This window comes from Terrapene carolina, unplaced genomic scaffold (assembly GCF_002925995.2).
Source record: "Terrapene carolina triunguis isolate 2854851 unplaced genomic scaffold, T_m_triunguis-2.0 Scaffold68, whole genome shotgun sequence".
NCBI lineage: Eukaryota > Metazoa > Chordata > Testudines > Emydidae > Terrapene > Terrapene triunguis.
The window spans coordinates 80,808,662-80,836,562 of NW_020664419.1; the positions used below are offsets into that span (position 1 = coordinate 80,808,662).

The 27,901-nt window shown below is 44.4% G+C and overlaps 1 protein-coding gene across 1 annotated transcript in view; it reads left to right on the top strand.

Annotated features, from left to right (window-relative positions):
* The window catches only part of LOC112112582 (solute carrier family 23 member 1-like), a 55,673-nt gene extending 28,046 nt beyond the window's left edge, over positions 1-27,627 (top strand). Inside the window, exons 3-11 of the mRNA XM_026648951.1 lie at positions 1,081-1,240; positions 4,482-4,663; positions 14,758-14,878; positions 16,170-16,326; positions 16,599-16,852; positions 23,487-23,651; positions 25,503-25,611; positions 26,438-26,533; positions 27,362-27,627. Coding sequence (XP_026504736.1) covers positions 1,081-1,240; positions 4,482-4,663; positions 14,758-14,878; positions 16,170-16,326; positions 16,599-16,852; positions 23,487-23,651; positions 25,503-25,611; positions 26,438-26,533; positions 27,362-27,627 — 1,510 coding nt within the window. The remainder of the gene's footprint in view (positions 1-1,080; positions 1,241-4,481; positions 4,664-14,757; positions 14,879-16,169; positions 16,327-16,598; positions 16,853-23,486; positions 23,652-25,502; positions 25,612-26,437; positions 26,534-27,361) is intronic.
* The last annotated feature ends 274 nt before the right edge of the window (positions 27,628-27,901 follow it).

Consider the following 27,901-nt stretch of genomic DNA (forward strand, 5'->3'; position numbering starts at 1 on the left):
TCTCCTGATGGTGCCTCTTGTGTTCCACAAATGGGTGTTGGGAATGTGCTGCCCAGTACTGGAAACCCCTCTGTTATCCTCAAAGTTTAGTAGGACATTGTGCTTGTGTATGTTATATTGCCTGTTTTTGTGGTATTCTTAATCAGAGTATGAGCTCAAAAGTATATCTTGATTGTATTATGTACTACCTTATGTTTATGCTGAAGTACTTGATAATGACATCTGATATTTCTCAGGTGGGGGATGGCATAACTCTCTTTTGGGATTTCCTGGCCCCTGGTCCTCTGGGCTGAGCCTCTAGGGGCATGTCTACACAGCCTATAGCAGTGAGCCTCCCAGCCCAGTTGATAGACTTGGGCTAACGAGGCTCATGCTAGAGCTCTTAAAGCTGCATAGCCAGTGCTTTGAAGCTGCAGCTTGGGCTGGAGGGTGGGATCTGAAGCTCAAGGAGGGAGGTGGGCCACACTCCAGCCCAAGTTGCAACTTCAAAGCACTGGCTATGCAGCCTTTTTTTTTTTTTTTTTTTTTTTTTTAGAGCTCTAGCATGAGCCTTGCTAGCCCAAGTCTATCAACTGGGCTGGGAGGCTTGCTGCCGTAGGCTGTGCAGACATACCTTATGGGGCCCTGTTGAAAGAGTTATGACTAAGATGGCTGCCAGAGCCCTCAGACCCCATTCCCAGAGTGCTTGGAGTCAGAGGTGGGGAGTGAAGGAACTAGAAACCTCTGCTGGGACCAGTTAAGGAGGTTTCTGCATGGGATGATCTGGATGAGCAGTCCACTGAACCAATGTCAAGTCAGGGCTGCAGTTTTTCTGTTTGGAAGCTGAGAAAGATGCGACATGGCTCAGGACGTCCCTGCTAAATTCCCACTTTCCTATGGATTTCCACTGACTCTCTGCATGCTGAGGTGCTTACTGATCCACCCCGTTCACCCAAGTCAATTACTCTGAAATATCCTTTCTGTATCTCACTGCAGGAAGACAGTACTACTAACCAAATACTTTCCCCTGTCCTGCCCTGACAGGGGTGGGGCTTCCAGAGATCAAATAGCTTAACTCTCTGCCTTCTGGCTTGTTTCCAGGTTGCCCATTCTCCAAGGAGGGACTTTTGCGTTCTTGACTCCGACCCTTGCCATGCTCTCCCTCCCTAACTGGAGATGCCCTGCGTGGACGCAGAATGCCAGCCAGGTGAATGCTACTTCACCAGAGTTCATCGAAGTCTGGCAGTCGAGGATGCGAGAGGTAATCCCTGTAAGCTACTGCCAGAAGGGCAGCTATAAAAACCTGAGGAGTATCGTCTGAATGGGCCTTGAGGTGTCAGAGAGGGAAGTCAAGTCCCAGGAGAGACCCCTGCTTACTAGTGAATACAAGGCTACGTTCTAACTTGCAATGCTGCAGATATCTGTGGTTTATAGACTTTGCTCATGAACTTGTCCTGAAGGCTGAGGACATGCTGTTAGAGTATTTTATTTTCTGGGAAAACATATTCCATGTCAGGGCCATTTCTGTGGTAACTAGTGACCATCACAGAGCCATCTATGCTAGGAATCCCTTCCCCAGTGGAGTTCCAATATAACAGTGCTGCTCCCCTGCTGTGACTTCCTCGAACACCCTCCCTCAATGGAGGGGGTTCTTCAGCATGAAGAGGGTCCATAGAAAAGGATATACAGCCTAGAGCTGAATTACGCTTTCTGTGTAATCTCTACTGTGCTAGCCTGTTCAACCCCTAGCTCTTCCCTCCATGCAGATCTCCACAGAGGGAGGAGTTTCCCCCCTAGGAAGGGAAGGAGGAAGGTACTTTAGAGGTGGCTGATACCTCCATAGGGTGAACAGACAGCAAGTATGAAAAATCAGGACAGGGGGTGGGGGATAATAGACGCCTATATAACACACAGCCCCAAATATCAGGACTGTCCCTATAAAATCGGAACATCTGGTCACCCTATACCTCCATCCCCTTTTGCAGAGGTCCTTCCCTGTGTATTGATCTGAGAGATGTGATCTGGACCATTGTAGCCAATGGTCATGTTAACAGAACATGGAGGACGCAAATGATCATAAGCAAGAAGGCAAAGAATATGTTCTGCTGGCTAAAGCATGGGGACTTGCAGTCAGGGCACCTGTGATCTTATCTCAGATCTGTCACTTAGTCACTGTTTGACCTTGAACAAGTTGCTTAATCGCTCTGTGCCTCTATTTACCTGCCTGCTGGAGCGCTGTGAAACAGCTTATGTTTGTCAAGAGCTTTGAGATCCTGGCTGAAAGCTGCAGTACAGTGCAAAGCGTTGGTATTATGGTCACTATTGATCCAAGTAAAAACAGTGCAGTCACAGGATAACTGTTTTCTTGCCTTTTCATTTATGTCAGTGGTTTTCAACATTTTTTCATTTGCAGACCCCTAAAAAATTTCTAATGGAGTTGCGAACCCCTTTGGAAATCTTAGACATAGTCTGCAGACCCCCAGGGTTCCCGGACCCCAGGTTGGAAACCCCTTATTCAGGGGTTTGAGCCTCAAGGTGTTAAAGACTTCATCTCTCACTATACCTGGTGGGAGTTGAGGGCACTCAGCACCTCACAGGGTCAAGCCTTATCACAAGAGCCAAGGTACCTAGTAATTCATTCATTATTTAGTGGTATTAACTAATGTAACTAATAACTCATATGTAGGGTAAATAACTGTTGTGTATTTAAACCGGGGTGAGCAAACTACAGCCTGTGGTCCGGATCCGGCCCCTCAAGGCTTTGGATCCGGCCCATGGGATTGCCCCCCATGGCACTATGGGCCCCACACCGCTCTCAGCAGCGGCCAGCCCAACGTCCCTGCAGCCCCCGGGCCCTTGCCTCCAGGCACCGTCCCCCGCAGCTCCCATTGGCTGGGAACGGGGAACTGCAGCCAATGGGAGCTTCGGGGGAGGTACCTGGAGGCGCGGCAAGGGCAGCACACGTGGAACTCTTTGCCCCCCCTCCTCCAGGGACCGCAGCCCTTCCTTGAGGGGCGCGGGGCCAGGGACAGGGCAGGCATGCAGGAAGCCTGCCCTGGCCCCAGTGCGCACTGCTGACACCCCGGAGCCCAAACCACTCCTGCACCCTGCCCCCCAACTCCCTGCCATGAGCCCCCTGCCACACCCCTCCTGCACCCCAACCCTCTACCCTGAGCCCCCTGCCGCACCCCGCATCCCTGTGCACCCCAACCCCCTTCCCTGAGCCCCTTCATACACCCTGCACCCCTCCTGCACCCCAACCCCCTGCCCTGAGGCCCCTCCCACAGTCCGCATCCCTCCTGCACCCCTGCCCTGAGCCCCCTCCTGCACTCCGCACCCCTCCTGCACCCCAACCGCCTTGCCCTGAGCCCCTTCCTGCACAACGCACTCCCTCCTACACCCCAACCCTGCCCCGGCCCTGCATACAATTTCCCCACCCAGATGTGGCCCTCGGCCCAAAAAGTTTGCCCACCCCTGATTTAAACAGTGTTTACGAAGCACACTAAGATTGCATGGTGATGAATGTGTCCTGCAGAGGAAAGCAATACTCAGGTAAAACAGAAGCCTGGCTATCCGCATGCCCACTAACCAGATCTCCTAATCTAACTGCTGGTGTGCTGTAGTTCCCTGGCTGTTTTCTCCTGATTATCTGAACATGTTTGGTGTTACCCAACTGATTCTGATAATTAAGGAGTTTATTGTACTGATATATTTGCAACCCACATGGAGAAACAGAAGAGATTTCCAGGTCGTCCAGCACTTTGAAAATTTAAATGGAAAATTTTATATAATTTCTGTGTCCAGCTGATGATTCCCTTTGCTGCCCTGGCCGGTCCTCAGGAGATCAGAGCACTGGCTTGTCACACAATCACTGGGCCTGACTCTGCAAACCTTGACTTGTGCAAGTCTGCGCCTGCAGGCTCAGGGCCCTGATCAGGACCTGACTAGAAATGAGTTAGGTGGGTGCACATTCTAGTTCTCCATGAGGCGCTTTGGCAGAGCCGGGTGAAAATCCAAGGCTAGAACAGTGGAGTTGGTTGATCAGGACTAAGGTGCTGGAAGAGCCTGGTTAGGGATGCTTGTGCAGTATCTGACCCTTGGTCAATGCCAGTAATAGTAAATGCTACTTAATTTCCCTTTTTTATGAACACTAACCTGTACTCAAAGGCTTTAATAAAAGATGGGTGGATGCCAGGTTGACTTGATTCTGTTTAGAGCTCTTGGCTTCTCACAGTCCAGTTCCCCTTGGACAGCTGGCAATTAGGGAAGTAGACTCAGAGGAAGTAAGTCAGGGGGAGAGTTAATGGGCCTGCATTCCTGTTTGAGTGTTGCCCTCATTTAAGGTTTGAGTCAACTCCCATTGAAATCTGTGGAAAGACTCCCCCTGACTTCAGTGGGAGTTGAATCAGGCCCACAAAGTGCTTTTGAGCCCACTTAACTAAAATGGACTAACTCAGAAAGAAAACCTTTAAATCGCTGCCTTCTTTCCCTCTGTTTTTCAGCTGCAGGGAGCCATCATGGTCGCTTCCTGTTTCCAAATCTTTGTTGGATTTTCTGGCCTGATTGGATTTCTGATGCGATTCATCGGTCCTTTGACCATCGCCCCAACCATAACCTTGGTTGCGCTGCCTCTCTTCAACTCTGCAGGAGATGAGGCTGGCTCACACTGGGGCATATCAGCCATGTAAGTAACACTTCACCGTGGCGAAATTGGGGGCAGATTAATGGGATAAATAGTCTAAATCTGAAATTGGATCAGGTATTACAAGCTGGTGGGGAAATGGCCTTTGGATTCTAAATGCACTGTTAGTTAAGTGCTGACAGGGTCCTGAGTGTTGCACAAGACACCGATGGTAACACAGACCCTGCCCCAAAGGGATTATAGCCTTTACATTTACACACACACCCCAAACAGAAAATGCATTTGATTTTTAAAACTCCACATCAGTAATAAACAAACAAATTGTGATTTTTGTGTGGCATCTTCAATGTACAAATGCTCTGTCACAGTTGTTATGTTATATGTGTGTATATATATGTATGTATACCTCTACTCCGATATAATGCTGTCCTCGGGAGCCAAAAAATCTTACTGCATTATAAGTGAAACTGCGTTATATCGAACTTGCTTTGATCTGCCGGAGCGTGCAGCCCCGCCCCCCCGGAGCATTGCTTTACCGCATTATATCCGAAATCGTGTTATATCGGGTCGCGTTATATCGGGGTTGAGGTGTATTACCCATAAAAACTACATTAAAAGAACATTATTAAGGTTGCAAAGTCAAGCAGTCAGAAGTTAGGAAATGCCAGAATTAAGGTTGCCTGTGCAACCTTAATTCAGCCCCCTTGTTCGTATGCATTATGAGAGTCTTCAATTACACAATCCTTGTGGGTGGGGGGAATACCAAAGAAACCAAGCACAGTAGCTTTTATCTTCAAAAAGGGGCACTACATAAAAATGAGGAAGCTAGTTAAACAGAAATTAAAAGGAACAGTCATGAATGAAATGCCTGCAAGCTGCATGAAAACTAGTTAAAAACACCATAATAGAGGCTCATGCTAAATGTATGCCCAATTTTTCTAAATAAATAGTAAAAGTATTAAGTGCCACATGTCTACACAGAGTAAAAGAGGCAGTTAAGGGTTAAGAGACATCCCTTAAAATGGGAAGTCAAATCCTAGTGAGGAAAATAGAAAGAAGCATAAACTCTGGCAAGTCAAGTGTAAAAGTATAATTAGGTAGGCAAAAAAGGAGTTGAAGAGCAACTAGCAAAAGACACAAAAACTAAAACCAACAAACTTTTAAGTACATCAGAAACAGGAAGCCTGCCAAACAGTCAGTGGGGCCACTGGACTATAGAGGTGTTAAACAAACACACAAGGAAGGCAAGGCTGTTGCGGAGAAGCTAAATGAATCCTCTGCATTAGTTTTCACTGCAGAGGATGTGAGGAAAATTCTCATACCTGAGCCATTCTTTTTAGGTGACAAATCTGAGGAACTGTCTCAGATTGAGGTGTTAACAGAGGAGGTTTTGGAACACATTGATAAACTAAACAGTAATAAGTCACCAGGACCAGATGAGTATTCACCCAAGAGTTCTGAAGGAACTTAAATACAAAACTGCAGAACTACTAACTGTGGTATGTAACCTATCACTTAAATCAGCCTCTGTAACAGATAACTGGAGGATACCTAAGGTAATGCTGATTTTTTTAAAAAAAGGGATCCAGAGGCAATCCTGGCAATTACAGGCTGGTAAGCCTAACTTCAGTACTGGGCAAACTAGTTGAACCTATAGTAAAGAATGGAAGTATCAGATACCTAAATGAACATAGTATTTTGGGGAAGAGTCAACACAATTTTTGTAAAGGAAAATCATGCTTCACCAATCTAATAGAATTCTTTGAAGGTGTCAGCAAGCATGTAATGGTGATCCAGTGGATATAGTGCACTTAGATTTTTGGAAAAGCTTTCACAAGTTCACACACCAAAGGTTTTTAAGCAAAGTAAGCAGTTATGGGATAATAGGGAAAATCTTCTCATGAATCAGTAACTGGTTAAAAGCCATGAAACAAAGAGTAGGAATAAATTATTGGTTTTCACAGGGGGCAGAGGTAAATAGCAGGGTCCTCCAAGGTTCTGTAGTGGCACCAGTGCTGTTCCACATATTCATAAATGATCTGGAAAAGGCAGTAAACAGTGAGGGGACAAAGTTTGCAGATGATACAAAATTACTCAAGATAGTTAAGTTCAAAGCGGAGTTCGAAGAGTTACAAAGGGAAAACTGGGTGACTGGGTAACAAATTGGCAAACTGAAATTCAGTGTTGATAAATGTAAAGTAATGAACATTGGAAAACATAATCCGAACAATCCATACAAAAAGATGGTGTCTAAATGAGCTTTTACTGCTCAAGAAAGAGATCTTGGAGTCATTGTGGATAGTTCTCTGAAAACACCTGCTCAATGTGCAGCAGCAGTCAAAAAAGCTAACAGAATGGAGCCATTAGGAAAGGGATAGATAATAAGACAGAAAATATCATAATGCTACTATATTTAGCATTATGCCCACACTTTGAATACTACATGCAGTTCTGGTAGCACCATCTCAAAAAAGATATATTGGAATTGGAAAAAGTAGAGAGAGAGGCAACAAAATGATTAGTGGTGTGTAACAGTTTCCATACAAGGAGAGATTAAAAAGATGGGGACTGCTCATCCTAGAAAAAGAGAAAACTAACGGGATATGATAGAGATCTATAAAATTATGAATGGGGTGAAGAAAGTGAATAAGACAGTGTTATTGATCCCTTCATATAACACTGGAACCAGGGATCACCCAGTGAAATTAATAGGCAGAAGAAAGTACTTCACATAATGCACAGTCAGCCTGTGGAACTCATTGCCAGGGGATGTTTTGAAGGCCAAAAGTATAACTGGGTTAAAAAAAGAATTAGATAAGTTCCTGGAGGACAGGTCCAAGTTCCAGGAGGATAGGTCCAACAATGGCTATTAGCCAAAATGGTCAGGGATGCAACCCCATGCTCTGGTGTCCCTAGACCTCTGGCTGCCAGAAGCTGGGACTGGACAACAGAGGATGGATCACTCTATAATTGCCCTGTTCTTTTCATTCCCTCTGAAGCATCTGGTGACGGCCACTGTGGGAAGATAAGACACTGGGCTTGATGGACAATTGGTCTAAGCTAGTATGGCCGTTCTTATGATCACAAATTTTTTTCCCATAGGAACCTGCCTCATTCATTGTACAGGATGGTGCTCACTTAACGAGCAACTATTCAATATTGTGTTGTCTTCTCATTGGTCAATAGTGTGGCCCTAGTCTTTATTTCCTGCACACTATTCAAGCCCTTCTCTGCAGAGAGAATTATTTACTTCCCCGTGGACTTTTCTGTGGAGCTCATCACTATAGTATCTGAGTGTTTCACAAATTCTCATGGATCTATTTTCACTACACCCCGGTGAGATGAGGGGCTGTTATCCCCATTTTATGGCTGGGGAACTAAGGCCCAGAGAGATCAAATTAAAAAGTGTCTACTAAGGCCTGGTCTACACTAGGACTTTAATTCGGATTTAGCTGCCTTAATCCGAATTAACCCTTCACCCGTCCACACTACAGAGCCAGTTAATTCGAATTAAAGGGCCCTTTAAATCGATTTCTGTACTCCACCTCGACGAACGGAGTAGAGCCTAAATCGATTTTGTTAATTCGAATTAGGGTTAGTGTGGCCGCACACCACCGAATTACTGTGTTTAAGTTAATGGGGTAGTGTGGCCGCACACCACCGAATTAATGTGGTTTAAAACCGAATTAAGGTGCTTAGTGTGGCCGCGCACAATCGAATTTATACAACCTGTTTCCCAAATTCGAATTATCTAAATTCGGATTAATCCTGTAGTGTAGACATACCCTAAGTCTGGGTTCCCAATTTGAGACACCTAGGACTTGATACAGGACCCAGTGACTTCAGTTGTAGCTGTGATTGCTCAGCATTTCTGCAGAACAAACCTTGGGATCTCAAATCAGGCATCCAAAAATGACACAGCCACTTAGTGCCCACCTGTGAAAAGTTTGGATTAAGTGACTTTCCCAGCATCATATAACTCTGTGGGAGAGGCAGGGATACCATCCAGTTCACTAGGACAGCATTCAGTTGCCTTAACCATGAGACTGTCCTTTCTTTTCCTGCAATCTCCTGCCTCTTTTACTACACATCTTGCAATCCAGCTGGGCCATCTTGTACCATGCCTAGAGAACACCTTCATGAACTCATGTTTCACTCTATCCACTTCCTCTTCCTTGTTTCCTGACCTGATGCCACCTGAGGAAGGCAAAGAACCCCCTGGGGCTAGCCTATACTCCACTCTGGTGCCATGGCCCACCAGGGATATTAGTTGGCAGCTCCTCCACAGAGTTGAGAGCATAGGTATATACCTGGCATGGTTCACAGGCTCTGCCACACCTGTCCCTTCTGCAGCGAGAGGGAGACCCTGGCACAAATCTATGCAGAGTGCATCAGGTGGCAGCCCCTCTTCTGACTCCTTCAGAACCTCTGACTGAGGTTCTAGCTGTACTTTCCCCATACCTCCTGATGTGTGCTCCCCCACAAAGTTGCCGAACCTCCTCATCGACCTCTTCCTGGGGCTGGCCAAGATGGCCATCCATCCTGCCAGGGGGAGGAAGGTGGATGGGGGCAATACTCTGCATCTGTGGGGCCTATTTCCATTTCCTTGTTCGATCATGTCTCCAGGCTGAGTTCCTCTGGTTGGTGTCCACTGACTCCTTTGGTGCCTTTGAGGAGCAGTGGGTGCCGTCCGGAATTCTCTGTTTGATGGCTCCTTTTGGTTCTCTGATTTTCAACCAATGACCTCACTCCTGTTCTTCTCCGCCCCTCCCCCCTGCATTGTCCCACTCCCTCACTTGTAGCTTGGGCTTAGCGGCTCCTCCCCCTTAGCTCAGGGGGGGGGAGGCCTTTAGCTTTGGGCAGGTCGAGACCCACCCATCCCAGATCTACACCTTCCAACTTCTGCAACCATTGTAGAAGGGGGTCCTACAGACAACAGCCCTGATTCATCCCCAGAACAGGTCCACCCTGTGCACTGAATGCGGCTGGGGTCCTATGGAAAAAAAAGAGCATGTGATCGTGTGACTATAGGCTGTATCATAACATATATGCACTAAGGGGCTGAATTAAGGTTGCAAAGGCAGCCTTACTGCTGGCATTTCCTAACTTCTAAATGCTTAAATTTACAATCTTAATGTTTTAATATTCTGCCCTGTCCCCATCAACCTGTCCCTGTCTCTTCCCCACCCCTGGCTCCTTGTCTCCGTCCCATTCATCTAGCCAGTACTAGGCGCCACTCCTCAGGATTCTCATCCCAGGCCCAGTCTCCTTGCCTACCTAGTCTTAGTCCCCTCACTCCTGGCTCTTTGTCTCTTTCCCTCATGTGCACAGACTGGCTCTGTCCTAGATTATCTCCCCAGGGTCCTCATCCAGTCTGTCCCGCCCATACCTCCTCCCCATCCTTGTCCCAGTCTTTGTCCAGCCAGTCCTAGTTCTCCCTGCACAGCCCAGATCCTTGTTAGATCTGTCCCATTCCCTCCCCCTCCACCCCGGTTCCCTCCACCACATTCCTAGCCCCAGTCTCCTTGTCCTGCCAATCCCAACCTCCCTCCAATTCCTAGTTTCTTTTTGGTCTTCCTCCCCCTTCCTCCAAGCCAACTAACTCCTATTCCTTCCTCTGTTTCCCTAACTGGCTCCCAGTCTACCAACCACCCCCTAGTGTCAGTCTCACTAGACTCCCTTGTCCCAGTCGACTCCTTTCCCTCCCCCCAGGCAGGGGTGAAAGTAAGTTAAAGGACTTACCAGTACGCCGGAGTCCTGGTCAGAGACGTGGCCTCAGCCAGAAGAGGCAGGCCTTTAAATCAAGATTTAAAGGCCCTGGGGCTCCGGCTGTGGCTGGGAGCCCCGGGGCCTTTAAATCACTCCCGGAGCTACCAGCTGCAGAGGCTCAGGGGCAATTTAAAGGGCCCGGGGCTCTTGCCGCTGCTACCGCAGCAGAGCTCCGGGCCCTTTAAATCGCCATTGGAGCCCCGCTGCCGGAGCCCCGGGGTAGCGGCGGCAGGGCTCGGGTGGTGCTTTAAAGGGCCAGAGCTCCCCGCAGTGGCAGGAGCCCCGGGCCCTTTAAATAGCCGCCCAAGCCCAGCTGCCGGAGCCCTGGAGTAGTGGCAGTAGGGCTCCCATGGGGATTTAAAGGGACAGGGGCTCCGGCTGCTGCAGGGAGCCCTGGGCCCTTTAAAGCGCCACCTGAGCCCCGCTGCTGCTACCCCAGGGCTACGGCAGTGGGCCTCGGGAGGTAATTTAAAGGGCCCTGGGCTCTGGCCACTGAAGGGAGTCCCGGGCCCTTTAAATCGCCAGCCTGGGGAAGCCGGTCGGGTCCGGCACGCCGTACCGGCTCTTGCAAGTACGCTGTACCGGACCGTACCCACTTACTTTCACTTCTGCCCCCAGGTATGTCTCTTGTCCCCTCTGCAATCGCATCAGATGGCTTCCTCCTCCACAGTGCCTGAATGCCGGTGGGGGGTGGAGTTACTGAGAGTACAGGAGAGACAAGCTCCCTTCTCTCCAGTCTGGTGCCCAGCTTCACCTGGCCCAGAGCAGCTGGGAGTATCCTTTTCAGGGCAAGTCTATCTTTGTCTCTGTATGCCTAGGTGAAAGCCTGCTCTGTGGGAATGGTGTATATGCTGTTGGGTCAGCACTAAGAGCTGAGAGAGGCTGGAGCATGCTCAGTGAGGATATAATCAAATAACTTTCTAATGAGCATATGCAGACTGTAATCTTTTCCCCCCAAAGGCTAATAACTTGGCTACATTTGGGTAGATTTTCACAGGACGGCAAAAGGCACATTCCTGACCCAAAGGCCAAATTTCAAGTCCCTGCTCCAAAGCATGGTTGTGCTAGAGCTGTTCAAAGAAAAGGTCTTCAGAACTTTTTACTATGGGTAAAACAACTTAGTTTCCCTAGCCTCATTCTTGGAAATGGCTGATCTGTTTTGGCTGAAATTTTTCAAACATAGGCATCGTAAGTCAGACAACCAGCATGCAAAACTTCAGCCTGAATGACTGTAGGTTGTTTTCAGTTGCTTATAAAACTTGGCCAGTCTTATAATAGGAGGTGTTGGGTAACCTTAACAGGCAGTACTACCACCCCCACCTAAAATACCATTTTTCAAACAATTCATAAACCTGCCAACAATCTTCATTGGTTCAAGTGCACAAAAGAAGTCCATGAACAAAAGGGCAGATATGTTGGGTTCTGTAGCTTTGGAAATTGGGAAAAAGAAACCAGTGTCTGTGAGAGCTTTTCATGCCTAACCAGTTATTCAATGCTCTGACTGTGTCGTGGCATATTTTTGTATGGTAACAAGTATAGTGGTTCCTATATGTGCTTTAAATATCTTCCTTATCTTGAGTGTTTTATCTCCACGTTTTATCTCTTAGGCTTGGTCTACACTTACCCCCCAAGTCGAAGTAAGGTACGCAAATTCAGCTACGTGAATAACGTAGCTGAATTCGACATACCTTACTTCGAACTTACCGCGGTTCAGACGCGGTCCACACGCGGCAGGCAGGCTCCCCGTCGACTCCGCGGTACTCCTCTTGTTGAGCTGGAGTACCGCAGTCGACGGCGAGCACTTCCTGGTTCGATTTATCGCGTCCAGACCAGACGCGATAAATCGAACCCGGAACTTCGATCCCCAGCCGCCGAACTAGCGCGGTAGTGTAGACCTGGCCTTAGAAAACCTCTTCATCTCATTACATCCGCGCACTTCATAGTGCTTAGAACATTATTACATTTATTGCAGTGACCCAGGCTAAACTAGGCTGTGCCAACTGTGTGGAGGCAAACCAAGACAAAAGAGAGAATTTTGAATTTTTAGAACTTTATAAGGGAAAACACAAAGATTATAGCAGAAGCATAAATAATATAGAATATTACTGAGTACTGACTTCTTATATTAATAAACTATAAGTTACCAACACATTAAGCTTTGCAAGCTTGTACACGCTACTCTTCCTTTGTGCAGTTAATAACAAATGCATTGTTATTACCAAGAACAAAGGAAATTTCTTAATATACTGTGTCATTTCGGCAAAGAATCAACTTATCCTCTCCTTGGTTCTAAGTCCAGCTCCACTCCTGCTGTCCTATCCTTTGTGTCTCTTTGACTTGAAGTGCTCCTTAGATTCAATGTTCCTGGGGCTGTCCCTCTCTTCGCTGAGTTTTTCTACAAGAGGGGTTTCTTCACCTAGTGGCCCTCACTTGTCTAGTAGGTGCCTTTGACCTCTGTTCCTTCAATAGATGTTCAAACAGTCCTTCTCTCTGTTCATTTACTTTAGCTCCTTTGTGGGTGGGCTTCTCGTGTACTGTTTTCAGGATCTTTTTAATCTAACACACCTTCTGATCAATTCCCTGTTCCACCAGTTATATTTCCTTTCAGTTCTTTCCCTTGAGTCACTCTCTCCAGTATGGCTGTAGATTTTATTTCCCACTACTTCCCATTTCTAATAGTGGCACTCGCTTACCCAGTTCAATTTTTTTCTGCTTCTACTGACTTGAGAAACCTCTCCTAGTTTTCCTTCTTCTCATTTCCAAATCCCCTATTTCTATTCTCCTGTTCTCTTATTTTATCACCTCATCTCCTACCGAGCTCCAGTTCATCTGCTAACTCAGTAGCTAGATTTTTCTTCTTCTCCAACAGCTTGTCTCAACTGCCTCTCCTTCCACCATCATCTGAGCCCCTGCCACAGCTTAAGCTACTGTCCCTTTAGCTAGTCCCTTCCAGGCCAGCATTTGATGCTGCTGCATCACAGCTGCAGGTCCTAATAGCACCTCAATAATTCAACTGCAGCAGGTGCTAGTGCTGGGGCCAGGTAATGTTATCAACTCCCCACTGATTCCTATCTGGAATAATCCCTTAATTTTACATACATTAAATTTGGGTATAAAAAACTGCATGACTCTTCAAAGGTTTAACTAACACACAGTAACAGAATGTCTTCATCTGTCTACCAGCATATCCCATCTGCTCAGCATCTGTTTGATAAATATCTTTTGTTTGTTCATTCTCATCTAATTGGGAGAGCTATGGCCTGCAAGGTTGTATGTCCCGCTGGAGAATTAGCTACATAAATCCAGCAGTGCAGGTCACACCGCAGAAAACATCTATAAATGGGCAGACCCCATTCAGTAGTCAAAAATATAGACCTAAAAATGGGAAATCAAACTAAACTGACTCGCTGAAGAAAAACGGTAACCGGGTAGAGCATACGGACACTTGGTTTTCATTCTTGTGTTTCTTTCAAAACAAGAACTTGCACAGGTATTATTGGACCATCTGGATGTGATGTCAGAAGTGGGCCATACCTGCCTGTGGTGGGAAACTGAAAGCCTGAGATTTCTCTCTTGACTGATCCTTTTCTCCTTTCCATATGGGTTCACTTTGCCATTTAAAAAAAAATTGACATTGAATAAACTTTAAATCATGAAACTAATAGTGAAAATAGTGGCGCCCAAGAATAGTTTCCTATACAGCCTGCCTGGACATAACTGATCTCTCTATTCTGCCTCTATTCTATTCAACATCACATTTAAGCTTCTGGCAGATGTGTCATACTCGGTGGTTCATAGTATGTAATTATGTTTGGCTGGTTTTTGAGGCAAAAAAAATCAGAATTGAAAAAAAACCCTCAACAAAACCATATTTAAAATATAACCAAAGGCTTGTTTCAACCTCAACTTTGGTATGTGTCTTCCCATGACACTAAGACTATGTCCACCCTAGGGGTGGATGGTATAAATTACATCTCAAGCTGACATATCCATGCTAAAAATAGAAGTGTAGTCATGGTGGTGCAGCGGTGGGAGGGGCTAGCCACCTCACATAAGATCCTGTCTGAGATCCTAGGTATGTATTCAGGCAGCTAGCCTCTCCCACTGCTCAAACCACTGCAGCACTACACATCTGTTTTTAGTGTGCTCGCTCAAATGGCTCAGTGTCTTCTTGAGCTGAGATTTACACAGTTTGAGCTTCAGTGCAGACATGCGCTTAGAGCCTTATTGTCAGAGGTGCTTTGAAATCGGTTGGGGCTGAAGATGCCCAGAACTTCTGAAAGTCGGGTCCTCCGAGTGGGATAAAGTGAACGAGGCAGTTGTTCTTTTGCCCAGATAATCTCTCTCTTTTTCTTGTCTCATTCCAGGACCATTTTCTTCATAGTTCTGTTCTCTCAGTACCTGAAAAATGTGCCTGTGCCACTGCCATCTTACCAAGGATTCAGGAAGTGCCACTTCTCTAAGGTCTACCTCTTCCAGATCTTCCCCGTGAGTTATCATTTTTGGACTTGGGTGACCAGATGATCCACTTTTACGAGAACTGTACTAAATGATGTTCAGTTTAGACACCCAAATAATCCTATTCCCATTCACTTCCACTGGAGTCAGTGAGATTACTTGGGTGAGTAACTGCTCCCCATTGAGAGTAAGAGCTTCACAGTTTGGCTCCTACTATGTTTTGCATTTGGTTTAGTCTGTTAGAAACTCATTTTTGTGGTAGAATTCCCCCAAAGCGCAGGTGTTTTTATCCTGGCTGTGTAAGTGCCCAAAGATAGGGCCATCTTTGCAACCATGCATAGTGAAAATAGGTGCTTCCTACTTCTTGACTCAGGATATCTGGTCACCATACTGTGGACACTGACCCTTACCAGTAACTGATGATCCCGACTGGTCTGTACCACAAACCAAGGGCAGTTCTATTTCTTTCTAAAACAATAGTCAGCAGCAGTTCATTGCCATGACTGTGCTCACAAGACTGATGTTTTTACCAAGTCTGAGTAATGATGTAATGCACTGCAGTGTAGCTAAGGATTCTGGGAGTCTGTTCCAAGGTGAAGATGGTAAGCCTGGCTAGTAATCGCTTGTCAGTATTCACAGCTGCTTCCAATAAAACTTTCTGGATAACAGGGAAAATTGGATTCTCCAGTGCAGTGGTTCTCAACCTGGGGTTAATGTACCCCTGGGGGTACGCGGAGGTCTTCCAAGGGGTACATCAACTCATCTAGATATTTGACTAGTTTTACAACAGGCTACATAAAAAGCACTAGCTAAATCAGTGCAAACTAAAATTTCATACAGACAATGACTTGTTTATATTGCTCTAAATACTATACACTTGAAATGTAAGTACAATATTTATATTCCAATTGATTTATTTTATAATTAGATGGTAAAAATGAGAAAGTCAGCAATTTTTCAGTAATAGTGTGGCTGCGACACTTTTGTATTTTGATGTCTGATTTTGTAAGCAAGTAGTTTTTAAGTGAGGTGAAACTTGGGAGTACACAAGACAAATCAGCTACCGTAGTCTGGAAAGGTTGAGAACCACTGCTCCAGTGAAGCTTCTAAACCAGACAAAAACTGCAAGGGTGGGGGGGGGGAGACTCTGCCATGTCACCTTCATCTTATTGAATGAACAAGCAAATGGGGGAACAAAAAAGAGAATACGCTTTCAGAATGCAATGGGGGCCTTGTTTGTCTGTGCTCCAGGAGGCAGAGTACTTCTATAAAGGAAATGAGGATGGCCATTAATCAGAATGCACTTTATGTGGCTGTCTAGGTTCTTCTTGGCCTCGCCATTACTTGGCTGATATGTTTTGCACTCACTGTTTCCAATGCCTTCCCCTCGGACTCTGCAGTTTATGGCTATGTGGCTCGGACTGACATCAAAGGAGATGTTCTGTCCCAAGCACCCTGGTTCCGCATCCCGTACCCAGGTATAGTTGTAGTAGCATGTTGCGGATTATTTACTGTTCCTTCTCATTGTTTTTCCCAGTGTTGCTTTGTGTGTATGCTTTTTGCTTTTAAGGATCTTGAATGATAGTGGAAAATGAGGACACTGTGGAACCCAAATGGTAAAGCTCAGGCAGGGCTGGCCTAGAAGCATGGGCCCACACTTAGAAAAGTCACTAGTGATTTACTTGAATGGATTTTACAGCAAAACTAGCCCCAGTGATCTGACTCGCTTTTTTTTTTTTTTAATTTGCAGGCCAATGGGGAGTTCCAACAATCAGTTTGGCTGGGATATTTGGCATCATAGCTGGAGTGATTTCCTCTATGGTGGAGTCGGTAGGCGATTACTATGCCTGTGCCCGACTGTCTGGTGCCCCGCCCCCTCCGAAGCATGCTATCAACCGTGGAATTGGAGTTGAGGGAATTGGCTGTCTTCTGGCTGGGGCATGGGGAACAGGGAATGGCACCACTTCTTACAGTGAGAACGTTGGAGCGCTGGGAATCACCCGGGTAAGATTTACTGCAGTGCCACCAGCCCACAGCAATGGAGCGCCGGGTTAGGTCACCGGTATGGAAAAATGCAATAGTTTTCAAAGGGTGGCTATACTTGTGGTTTTAATAAATATATTACACACATTTACAACATGTCTTATTGCTGGGTCTATGAAGTGATCTCAGTCCATCTCAAGTACAAATGTCCTCATCACAAAAAACACTACCACATTCATTTCTAATTGGCTCTCAGGGAGATTAAGGCTCAAATGGGCCACGTGACCTGAACTATTGTTCCATTCCTAGAGGCAGGGGGTTGCTCCAGTTTGGGGGAGGCATGTTGTTGGGGATGGTACATGAGACGCATACATGGTGATTATCTGCTCTGCACTCCTTCTGGGGATAAAGAGAGGCCTTCATGCTGTGAGGCTGGCAATCTGGGACTTTCGCTGAGAGCCAAATTCAACAAAAATATTGTGGAAAAAATGGAAATAAGCAATATATAATCTTTAAAAACTGCTCATGTTCCATGATACTTAGAACTAAGCAATGACAGGGATATTAAAGGTGGCACACGTCTTGATAACTACAAATGTCAAGCCATAAGGTTAAGCATTTTTAATCATTTTGAACTGGCACTATTTTCTGAATTGTTTTACTCCCATTCTTATAGAGTGACAAGGTGGGTGAGGTAATATCTTTTATTGGACCAACTTCTGCTGGTGAGAGAGACAAGCTTACACAGAGCTTTTCTTCAGGTCAGGGAAAAGTACTCCAAGTGTCACCTTGGACCATCACAGCTATAACTACACTGCATTCTAAAACTCATTTGTGTGTATATATTTCACTTTAGCGGTCAGCTCTCAGTTATTCAGAATATTATGGGATTAATACATCTGACAGCCAATCAGAAAGCTCTGGCTGTGGTGACCACTCTTAAATCATTCATGAACAAATTATGTAATGCTGTCAGGGGAGCTGCATAGGGGAAGTAGAGGCAGAAGCTGGCCAGTAACAAACTAGTTTATTTCACTGCATTTTATAAACCCCATGAAGAATCGTCATTTCCACAGATACCAGCTGCTGGTTGTTTTCAGCATAGCTGATATGTGGGCACATGCATGGAAGCAGTCTGCTCTGTATCCCAGTGTACACTGTTACTAGATGGTCAATGCAGTGATGTTTCCTATGCATTGGCTAAATGATTCATTAAATGTGTGATTTGTGCATGTGTCGTATATATGGGATATGAACATATTTGAAAATATATAAAATGCACTCAAAATATTATCAAGTAGCCCACTTTCCCTCTCTTCATAACCATGATCTAGCTTCAGTGCAGTGATGTCAGCCCTTCTGAGTTAGGGCAGAAATTTCCTTTGGGATCCCATTTCTTGTAAGGTTAGTCAGTTTCACAAATTTGGGGACCACTTTAATTTCGAGCCTGATCCAAATCTTTATGAAGTCAGTAGAAAAGCTCTGTTGACATCTGTGGGAGTTGGAGCTGGCCCTTAAAGCATATTTTGAATTTTGGTTTTTATGTGTTTATCATTTCACGGGAAATACATCTTTCAGTAATAAATATAGAAACAAGACATCAATGTCAAGCCATATTTCTTGTAAAGCATAAATAGGATTTCAGAGTCTTGATGAAGACTTCAGAATCACCTCGCAAACAAACAGTAAACTAGACATGTTTTCACCCCATTAAAATATTCACTTCAGCAAGATAATTGAGCTTCCTTTTCTTTCCCTGACACTATTGAAACAGACTGTTAACAGGCTTTGGAATCAAGCACTCAGACTCATGGCACCAGTGAAGTAGATTGTTGACCTTGGTGTCAGCTTCATACACGGTATAATATGTCACCTAAGTATATTAAAAATATTAGGCTTCACCATAATCCTAGTGTGACTGGGGTGTGTGGATGGGCCAGACTGAGCGCCTCACTCAGGGCAGACTGCAAGAAATAGGGCAGGCAGTTCCTAAAACTGGTAGATTATTCTATACTTGGATTCACCAAGCTAGTAACAATACAGCTTCTGCAGTACCACACTGGGTAACAAGCGGCAAACACAGTCCCCTTTAGGCATCCCAGACCTTGGTTCCCACCTAGACAGCCAAGTAATATACAGGTCTGTTGCATCTTACGAGCATTTAACATGCGCAATTTCAGCTTTAAGCGGTCGGCAAAAACAAAAACAAAAAAAAAGAGAAAAATAACAATTTTAATACTGTACGTGTAGTGCAGGCGATTCCGCCAGCCATTCAACTCAATGTAATTTTGATTATACGCGGTTTTCGCTTTACGCGCTAACCGCGGAACGGAACCCCCGCGTAAGATGAGACTCGCCTGTAGTGAAGGGTTACTGAAAACCTGATTCACCATATGTGAGGTTCACCAATCCCAAAGGACCGGACACTTATTCCCAGGTCAATATGAGTCTCAGGTCTTACCCAATAATCACGCTGATGCCAATCCTTTAGTAACTAAAAACTAAAGGTTTAATAATAAAAGGAAAAAGAAAGAAGAGAGTTGTAAATGGTTAAAAGATCAACATACATACAAATATGTGTACAGTCCTTAGGTCTGTTTCATAGGAGAGATGGTGAGGCTATTAATTTGTAATAGTCTTTCTGGAATCAATTTAAAGGTTTATAGTCAATAAGCAGCCCAGATGTAGAGTCTGTTAGTCTGGCTAGAGTCCTTCCATGCATTTTCCAGGCTATTCCAAATAATAATTGGGAAGATCTCTGTCTTACGACTTTCCCTGTTAAAAGTTTAAGCAGATTACAGATGAAAGGATCAGGCCCAAAGCTTTCCTTTATAGCTCTTCTAAGCAGGGTGACAAAACTCCTCACAGAAATTGTCAAAGCAAAGCAGGGCCTTCCCCTGAGAAAAAATAGACAATACAGCTCTTTGCTTTGAAGCTAATCTCCTATTTCCTATGCATACACACGTAAACTAGTTGCATTCATTCACATAAGGCAATTAGCCAGTACTTCATTATAGCATCGATAGTTAAGCTGAAAGAACAGGAGTACTTGTGGCACCTTAGAGACTAACAAATTTATTTGAACATAAGCTTTCATGGGCTACAGCCCACTTCATCGGATGCATAGACTGGAACACACAGCAAGAAGATATTTATACATACAGAGAACATGAAAAGGTGGAAGTAGCCATACCAACTGTAAGAGGCCAATCAATTGAGCTATCATCAGCAGGAGAAAAAAAACTTTTGAAGTGATAATCGAGATGACCCATAGAGGGTGTGATGATACTTAACATGGGGAAATAGATTCAATTAGTGTAATGACCCAACCATTCCCAGTCTCTGTTCAAACCTAAGTTAATTGTATCTAATTTGCATATTAATTCAAGTTCAGCAGTCTCTCTTTGGAGTCTGTTTTTGAAGTTTTTTTGTTGCAAAATTGCCATCTTCAAGTCTGTCACTGAGTGGTTAGAGAGGTTGAAGTGTTCTCCCACTGGTTTTTGAATGTTATGATTCCTGATGTCAGATTTGTGTCCATTTATTCTTTTGCGTAGAGACTGTCCGGTTTGGCCAATGTATATGGCAGAGGGGCATTGCTGGCACATGATGGCATATATCACGTTGGTAGATGTGCAGGTGAACGAGCCTCTGATGGCGTGGCTGATGTGATTAGGTCCTATGATGGTGTCACTTGAATAGATATGTGGACAGAGTTGGCATCGGGCTTTGTTGCAAGGATAGGTTCCTGGGTTAGTGTTTATGTTGTATGGTGTTGTCAAGGCTCCTTCCCCACTCTGAACTTTAGGGTACAGATGTGGGGGCCTGCATGAAAACTTCTAAGCTTACTACCAGCTTAGATCTGGTCCGCTGCCACCACTCCCAATGTGCTAATTCCCTTCCCTGGGTACCCTTGAGAGACTCTTCACCAATTCCCTGGTGAATACAGATCCAAACCCCTTGGATCTTAAAACAAGGGGAAATTAACCATCCCCCCTCCTTTCTCCCACCAACTCCTGGTGGATCAAGATCCAACCCCCTTGGATCTAAAAACAAGGAAAAATCAATCAGGTTCTTAAAAAGAAGGCTTTTAATTAAAGAAAAAGGTAAGAATCATCTCTGTAAAATCAGGATGGAAAATAACTTTACAGGGTAATCAAACTTAAAGAGCCCAGAGGACCCCCCTCTAGCCTTAGGTTCAAAGTTACAGCAAACAGAGGTAAACACCCTAGCAAAAGGTACATTTACAAGTTGAGAAAACAAAGATAAAACTAACACGCCTTGCCTGGCTGTTACTTACAAGTTTGAAATATGAGAGACTTGTTCAGAAAGATTTGGAGAGCATGGATTGATGTCTGGTCCCTCTTAGTCCCATGAGCGAACTCTCCCCAAAACAAAGAGCACAAAAAAAACCCTTCCCCCCACCAAGATTTGAAAGTATCTTGTCCCCTTATTGGTCCTTTGGGTCAGGTGTCAGCCAGGTTACCTGAGCTTCTTAACCCTTTACAGGTAAAAGGATTTTGGAGTCTCTGGCCAGGAGGGATTTTATAGTATAGTACACAGGAGGGCTGTTACCTTTCCCTTTATAGTTATGACAGGTGTGTCCTCACACCTTCTATGGGTCATCTCGATTATCACTTCAAAAGTTTTTGGTTTTTTTCTCCTGCTGATGATAGCTCATCTCAATTGATTGGCCTCTTACAGTTGGTATGGCTACTTCCACCTTTTCATGTTCTCTGTATGTATAAATATCTTCTTGCTGTGTGTTCCATGCTATGCATCCGATGAAGTGGGCTGTAGCCCATGAAAGCTTATGCTCAAATAAATTTGTTAGTCTCTAAGGTGCCACAAGTACTCCTGTTCTTTTTGCGGATACAGACTAACACAGCTGCTACTCTGAAACCAGTTAAGCTGAAGACAATGTAGATAATATTATTAGTTTCCTGCAGTATTACACATCTTTGATCTTAAGGTTACTTGGACACAGTCACATATATAATTAAGACATGAAAGGGACTTAAGATTGTTAAACATTGCTTACATTGTTATACTTCTAACAAGATATAGGTAAACACAGACATATACATTTAGCATCTACCCTTGGATTCTTATCAATACAAAGTGAATGAGTTGGGGCTTGCTACCCTAATTAACATTTCTTTGATACCCATACATAAGTGGATTGTCTTGATTACAATTGTAAGGCCTCCTGTTAAGTTGTTATGGATCATAGACAGGTTGGCTTGGCTGGTCTGTCAGTGTCACATCTAGTATAAATAATTATTTGGGCCTTTACTTAGATAGATTTGTGTTTTTTTGTTTTTAAATGGAAAGAATACTGCGGCCTTAAAACCAGGGGACAGAAAAATCAGATTGAAAGATGAACAGAAAAATATGGATTGCTTTATTTTGAAACACCGTATCATCACCTCCCCAGAATGGATTTACTAATATCTCACACGCCAAAAGGTGTTTGAAAAGGGACAATAATAGTTCCTGAAACTGGTTTTGCTGACATCATTAGCCAAAAAACCCTCTTGTCTGAAACATGAAATTCTTCACATATTAGCAGGGGAGGAGTAAAATGATTCATTTAATTTTAAAATGTCAACAAGGATTATATAATTCCTCTGCCTAAAACATGAACATTTCACATCTTAGTGTGGTTCTCTAAAACTTTCCATGAAGCAACATGCTACTTTTAATTGAAGGTCCAACAAGTGTTTGGTAGTCTTTCTCCCTTAATTTACATAACCATTCACTTCTCCTGAACATCTTTAAAGTTTGTTCCACAGTTTCTGTTTTTCTTTCTTATTCACATACTTTGCCAGATATGCGTGAGAGGAGAAACTCTTAGTGCTTGGTGCATTGCCCGACTAGGTATCTCCCTGGCTTTATCCAGTGAAAAGTGAGAGAAATCTTGCTTCCTCACTTAATATATCTGGGTTATGGTGTATATGGACAAACCAAAGTACCTACCCAGTTTTCTTTAACAAATGCTCAATCTGTCATTGAAAGAGAGAGATCAAAACAGACACTCTCTCCAGCGTCCAAACGCGGCTCTCCAAAGGTCATTAACTTCAGTGCGAGGAGAGTTGGCCGCCAAGTTTGGAAGCAATTAGTAAGCATCGCTCTGTGCTCATGTGAAACTAGACTCAAAAAAATCAAATAAACAGTTACAACGTAAGTTCCAGTTGGCCCTAGGAGTTTTTAGAGTGGTGTCATAGCAAAGCTTCCAGCAAAAGTCATTAACACTGTAATTTATTTATTATCTTTTTGTGCACGGCCCCAAACTAACAGTAACGGTTCACTGTTATTACATGATAGAGTGGCTGACGGTGGTAGGGTATTTCCAGGATAAAGGATCTCATGCAACAAGGTAAATCCATGATTGTTCTCAGTCCAGGTTGTGTTAATTATACAGTATTCTTTATAAATCTGCAATTACCGTGCAGTTTGTGTACCAGATCCTGTGAAGTGGCTATGTCAGTAAAAACCTCTCAGGCTGCAGTTTGAGTCCTGGAATTTAACCTGATTTTGAACGATCTAATCTAATTTGTAAATCTGGGCATGTTCAGACTATGCAATCTCTACAGCCTTCCATCCTCCAGTTTGGTGTACTTTTTACAGTGATTCTGTGCTGTCCCTCTTGACACAGGTAGGAAGTAGAATAGTGATCGTTGCTGGTGGCTGCGTGTTGCTTGTGATAGGCATGTCTGGGAAGATCGGCGCTGTGTTTGCCAGCATACCAACACCCCTGATTGGAGGACTGCTCCTTGTGATGTTTGGAATCATCACTGCTGTGGGAGTTTCCAATTTGCAGGTAACGGCCTCAAAGGATTTAATTTACAAGACCAAATACTCTTGAGAGAGAATTTTGGTCTGCAGTCAGGTTCCCGTTCAGTGCAGTTGTTTACTGAGACAAGTGCCTCATCACAAAAACCCACTGCTGTAATTTACACTAGTTAGCAGTCATGTTGGCAATTTCATCAAAGAGGCCAATGAATGGACCAGAAGAAGGCTCAACTGTAGTCACCAGAAACTGAGTCCCCTGGTTAACCTGTTGTGGGACTGCAGCACTACCAATAGGCCAGTGATGTCAAAGTTACAGTGGCATGGTTACACTACTGGTGATCCCTACTGTCACCCCAGAGCCCGTCCTTCCTGACTGGTTGATTTGAAGCACATTGGTGTAGGGAGGAGGGAAGCCTGGATTGCTGCTGTCTTGACTTATTTTTTTTTCTGGTTAACTCCATTAGTTCCACTAGAATCATATATCCTGATGCTAGTAAGGCTTTTGGTACAGTCCCACGTGACATTCTCATAAGCAAACTAGGGAAAAGTGCTCTAGATGAAACTACTATAAAGTGGGTGCACCACCACTTGAAAGACTATACTCAAACAAGAGCTATCAATGGTTTGCTGTTGACCTGGGAGGATGTATCTAGCTGGGTTCCCACAGCGGTCAATCCTGGGTCCAATACTGGTCAGTATTTTCATTAATGACTTGGACAATGGAATGGAGAGTGTGCTTATAAAACTTGCAGGTGACACCAAGCTCAGCAGGGTTGCAAGCACTTTGGAGGACAGGATTAGAATTCAAAACAACCTACACAAATTGGAGAATTGGTCAGAAATCAACAAGATGAAATTAAATAAAGACAAATGCGAAGTACTTCACTTAGGAAGGAAAAATCAAATGGACAGCTACAAAATGAGGAATAACTGGCTAAATGGTAGTCCTGCTGAGAACAGTCTGGGGGTTACAGTGGATCACAAATTGAATATGAGTCAACAATGTGGTGTAGTTACTAAAAAGTTTAATATAATTCTGCACTGTAGTAACAGGAGTGTTGTACGTAAGACAAGGGAGATAACGGCCCTGCTCTACTCAGCACAGGTGAGGCCTTAGCTGGAGCAGAGTTCAATTCTGGGTGCCACACTTTAGGAAAGATGTGGACCAACTGGAAAGAGTCTAGAGGAGAGCAACAAAAATGATAAAAGGTTTAGAAAACCTGACCTATGAGGAAAGACTAAAAAACCCAAAACAAAAAAAACGGACATCTTTAGTCTTGAGGAACAAAGATTGAGGGGGGCCCTGATAACAACCTTCAAATACGTTAAGGGCTGTTATAAAGAGGATAGTGATAAATTGTTCTCCATGTCCACTGAAGGGAGTACAAGAGGTAATGGACTTAATCAGCTGCAAGGGACATTCAGGTTAGATATTAGGAAAAACTTTCTAACTCTAAGGGTAGTTAAGCACTGGAATAGGTTACCAAGGGGGGTTATGGAATCCCCATTACTGGAGGTTTTAACAGGCTAGACAAATGCCTGTCAGGGATGGTCTAGGTTTACTTGGTCCTGCCTCAGCACAGGGGGCTAGGCTTGATGACTTCCCAAGGTCCCTTCCAGCCCTAGAGTTCTGATTCAGTACTAATAAATGCCAGCTGATGACATGGCTCTGTGTATATCAGTGTATTTCTGTATACATTTGTTAATTTCAATTCTACTTTAAACAGCTGTTTCTGCAATAGCGTATGAAATTCTGCCCCTAGTAACTGTCACTGCATATGTGTATGCGGGTACAAGGATTCATCAGCAGGTCCAAGCAGTTTATAGATTTTGATAGTCTTGAGCAGTATGTATTAACATATGTAATCTCTCTGTACAGTATGTGGACATGAACTCCTCAAGAAACCTGTTTATCTTTGGATTTTCTATATATGCGGGTCTGGCAATTCCCAACTGGGTAAACAAAAATTCTCAAGTGCTAGAAACAGGTAAAAATGAGCATCCTCATTTATTGGGTCCATCCTCCCAAATATGAAACTAAAGTCAATACTGATACAGAGAAGTCACCTGAAACGCAGCCTACAAATTTTATGGGTTAAACCCATGAAAGTTGCCTAGCGGCTGGCAATCCTGCCTTCTGGATGTGCTGCTGTAGCACTTTCATTGTAAGGAATCTTTAAGATGTAGCAATCTCTCACTGCTAAATGAATACATGTTAACAAATACAGATTTTGCAATGCAAGGAATCCATGGCTCCCATTCCTTTTGGAATACTCCAGTGTGAGAAGCAATTAGTAAGAGGAAGAACTGGCTTATTATCATGGCTGAATTCTGATTGGAATCTCTGTCTTTGGAACATCCTTGTGGCTATCTACCTGCAGTAAAATACTGCCTTTGGAAAAACAAAGGGCCAGAACCGCCTGCTGATTACAAGAGGGTGACTCTAGTCCCTTTCTTGTCCTTGAACTGTTAGCCCACACATTGTGTCTGTTGCAGTTAATGTGTCTGCCCCCAAGATCTTACAAGTGTCTTTTTATGAATTAATAAGTCACCTTGTATGCTCTGGCCATTATATAAATTAGTAACATGGACTAAAAACATACACATGAAACTATCAGCAGGATGAAGCTATTTTAAATTGTAAAACAGCAAAATCGCATGCCCTGGTTTGGAAGAGGGAGCATGGTACTTTCTGCTGTTGAGTTGCATGTCTCTCCTTGGCGAGTGAGTGACTTGTGGCAGATTGTCATTGGTTCTATTGTTGGTCAAATGTGTGTCTTTGGGTCCCATACTGAGGTTTTGTTTTTCTTTCAGGAATTCTCCAGCTAGACCAAGTGATCCGAGTGCTCCTCACCACTGGCATGTTTGTGGGTGGATTCCTGGCATTTATCCTTGATAACACGATTCCAGGTCTGATCAGCTGTAGCGGTCTAGCGCTCTGCTTCCTACAGTCTCCCACCATAATCACCAACAATTAAGCTCCACTGGTGGGAATAACGGTGGGAGGGCTCGTGTAGACAGGGCCCCAGGTGCGGCTGGCATTTAAAATGCCAACAGCCATCTGAGGCAGAGCTGGGGGGGGTGTGATCATGGCTGCCATCTTGCTGGACACACCAGGGACCTCCAGAGTTAAAAGCATGAGCTGCTACAGCTTGAGCTAAAGAGTCAAACCTCCACAGCGAGGAGGCTGTGACAACTCATATTCTCTGTGCACCAACACAAAGGAGGACTTGTAACACACACCCACTAGGGGTTTACACTGGAAATGATGGGACATGTTAGGAAAAATACCTACTGTGCGCAAAGCCCTGGCAAGATAGGCTGTAATGTCTACTGATAACAGAAAGGTTTCTGTTTTGAGCAAGCTTAAGGGGGGAGCTGGGAACATGGGGAGAGGAAATGTGCACTCAGGCTAGTTTTAAAAGGGATTATTTTAACTAGTCAACATGCATGGCATGTGATAGATCCACATTGTAATCAATGGAGAATCCAGCTTACAATGCTGTTGTATCAGGAAGAAAAGTATCTTCTAATAGTGTTAGTTAATGTTTGTTGAATGCTTTGAACATAGGAAGAGCTAGTGAAGTGTAAAGTATCAATATATCGTATTGCACTGAGAGACTAGGCTGGGAGTAGTACGATACCAGAACTGTGTGTAATTAGGGAACTGCGCTAAATATGTGCTTAAGTCTGTGTTAATGGTTCCTCAGTAACTTTCCTCTCACTTCCTTTTGGTAGGAAGCCAGGAAGAGCGAGGACTCTTAGCATGGAAAGAGACCTGCCAAGAGGAGTGTGACGAGGCGCGCGTTTTGGAAGTCTACGGTCTTCCATTTGGGATAGGCACCAAGTTCTGCACCTCTTCTTGGGTTCAGTACCTCCCAACTTGCCCCAAAAGGCTATCTGGATCCAAGAGAAAGGAAGAACCAGAGAGCCTCAAACAGGAAAACAGTTTCAAAATCAGCTCAGAAAGAGAACCAGAGATAGACATTGATACAAGCATATAAGCCCATGGTTAGGAGGTGGACTCATTTGCAAAGCACGTGCCATGAAAACCATGTTTACAGACAACCTGATAGAGGTTGGAACAGGAGAATAGGTGATAAAACTTGTTTTCTATTCCCCGCTCTGCCACTGACTCCTTATGTGACCTTGAGTAAGTACCTCACCTCTTTCTGCCTCCATTTATCAAGATGTAGCAAAAAATATACTGACCGGGGAACAGCCTGGCCAAAGGCCATCAGCACTTATAAAGGAGCTTGTTTCCCCCACCCCACACCA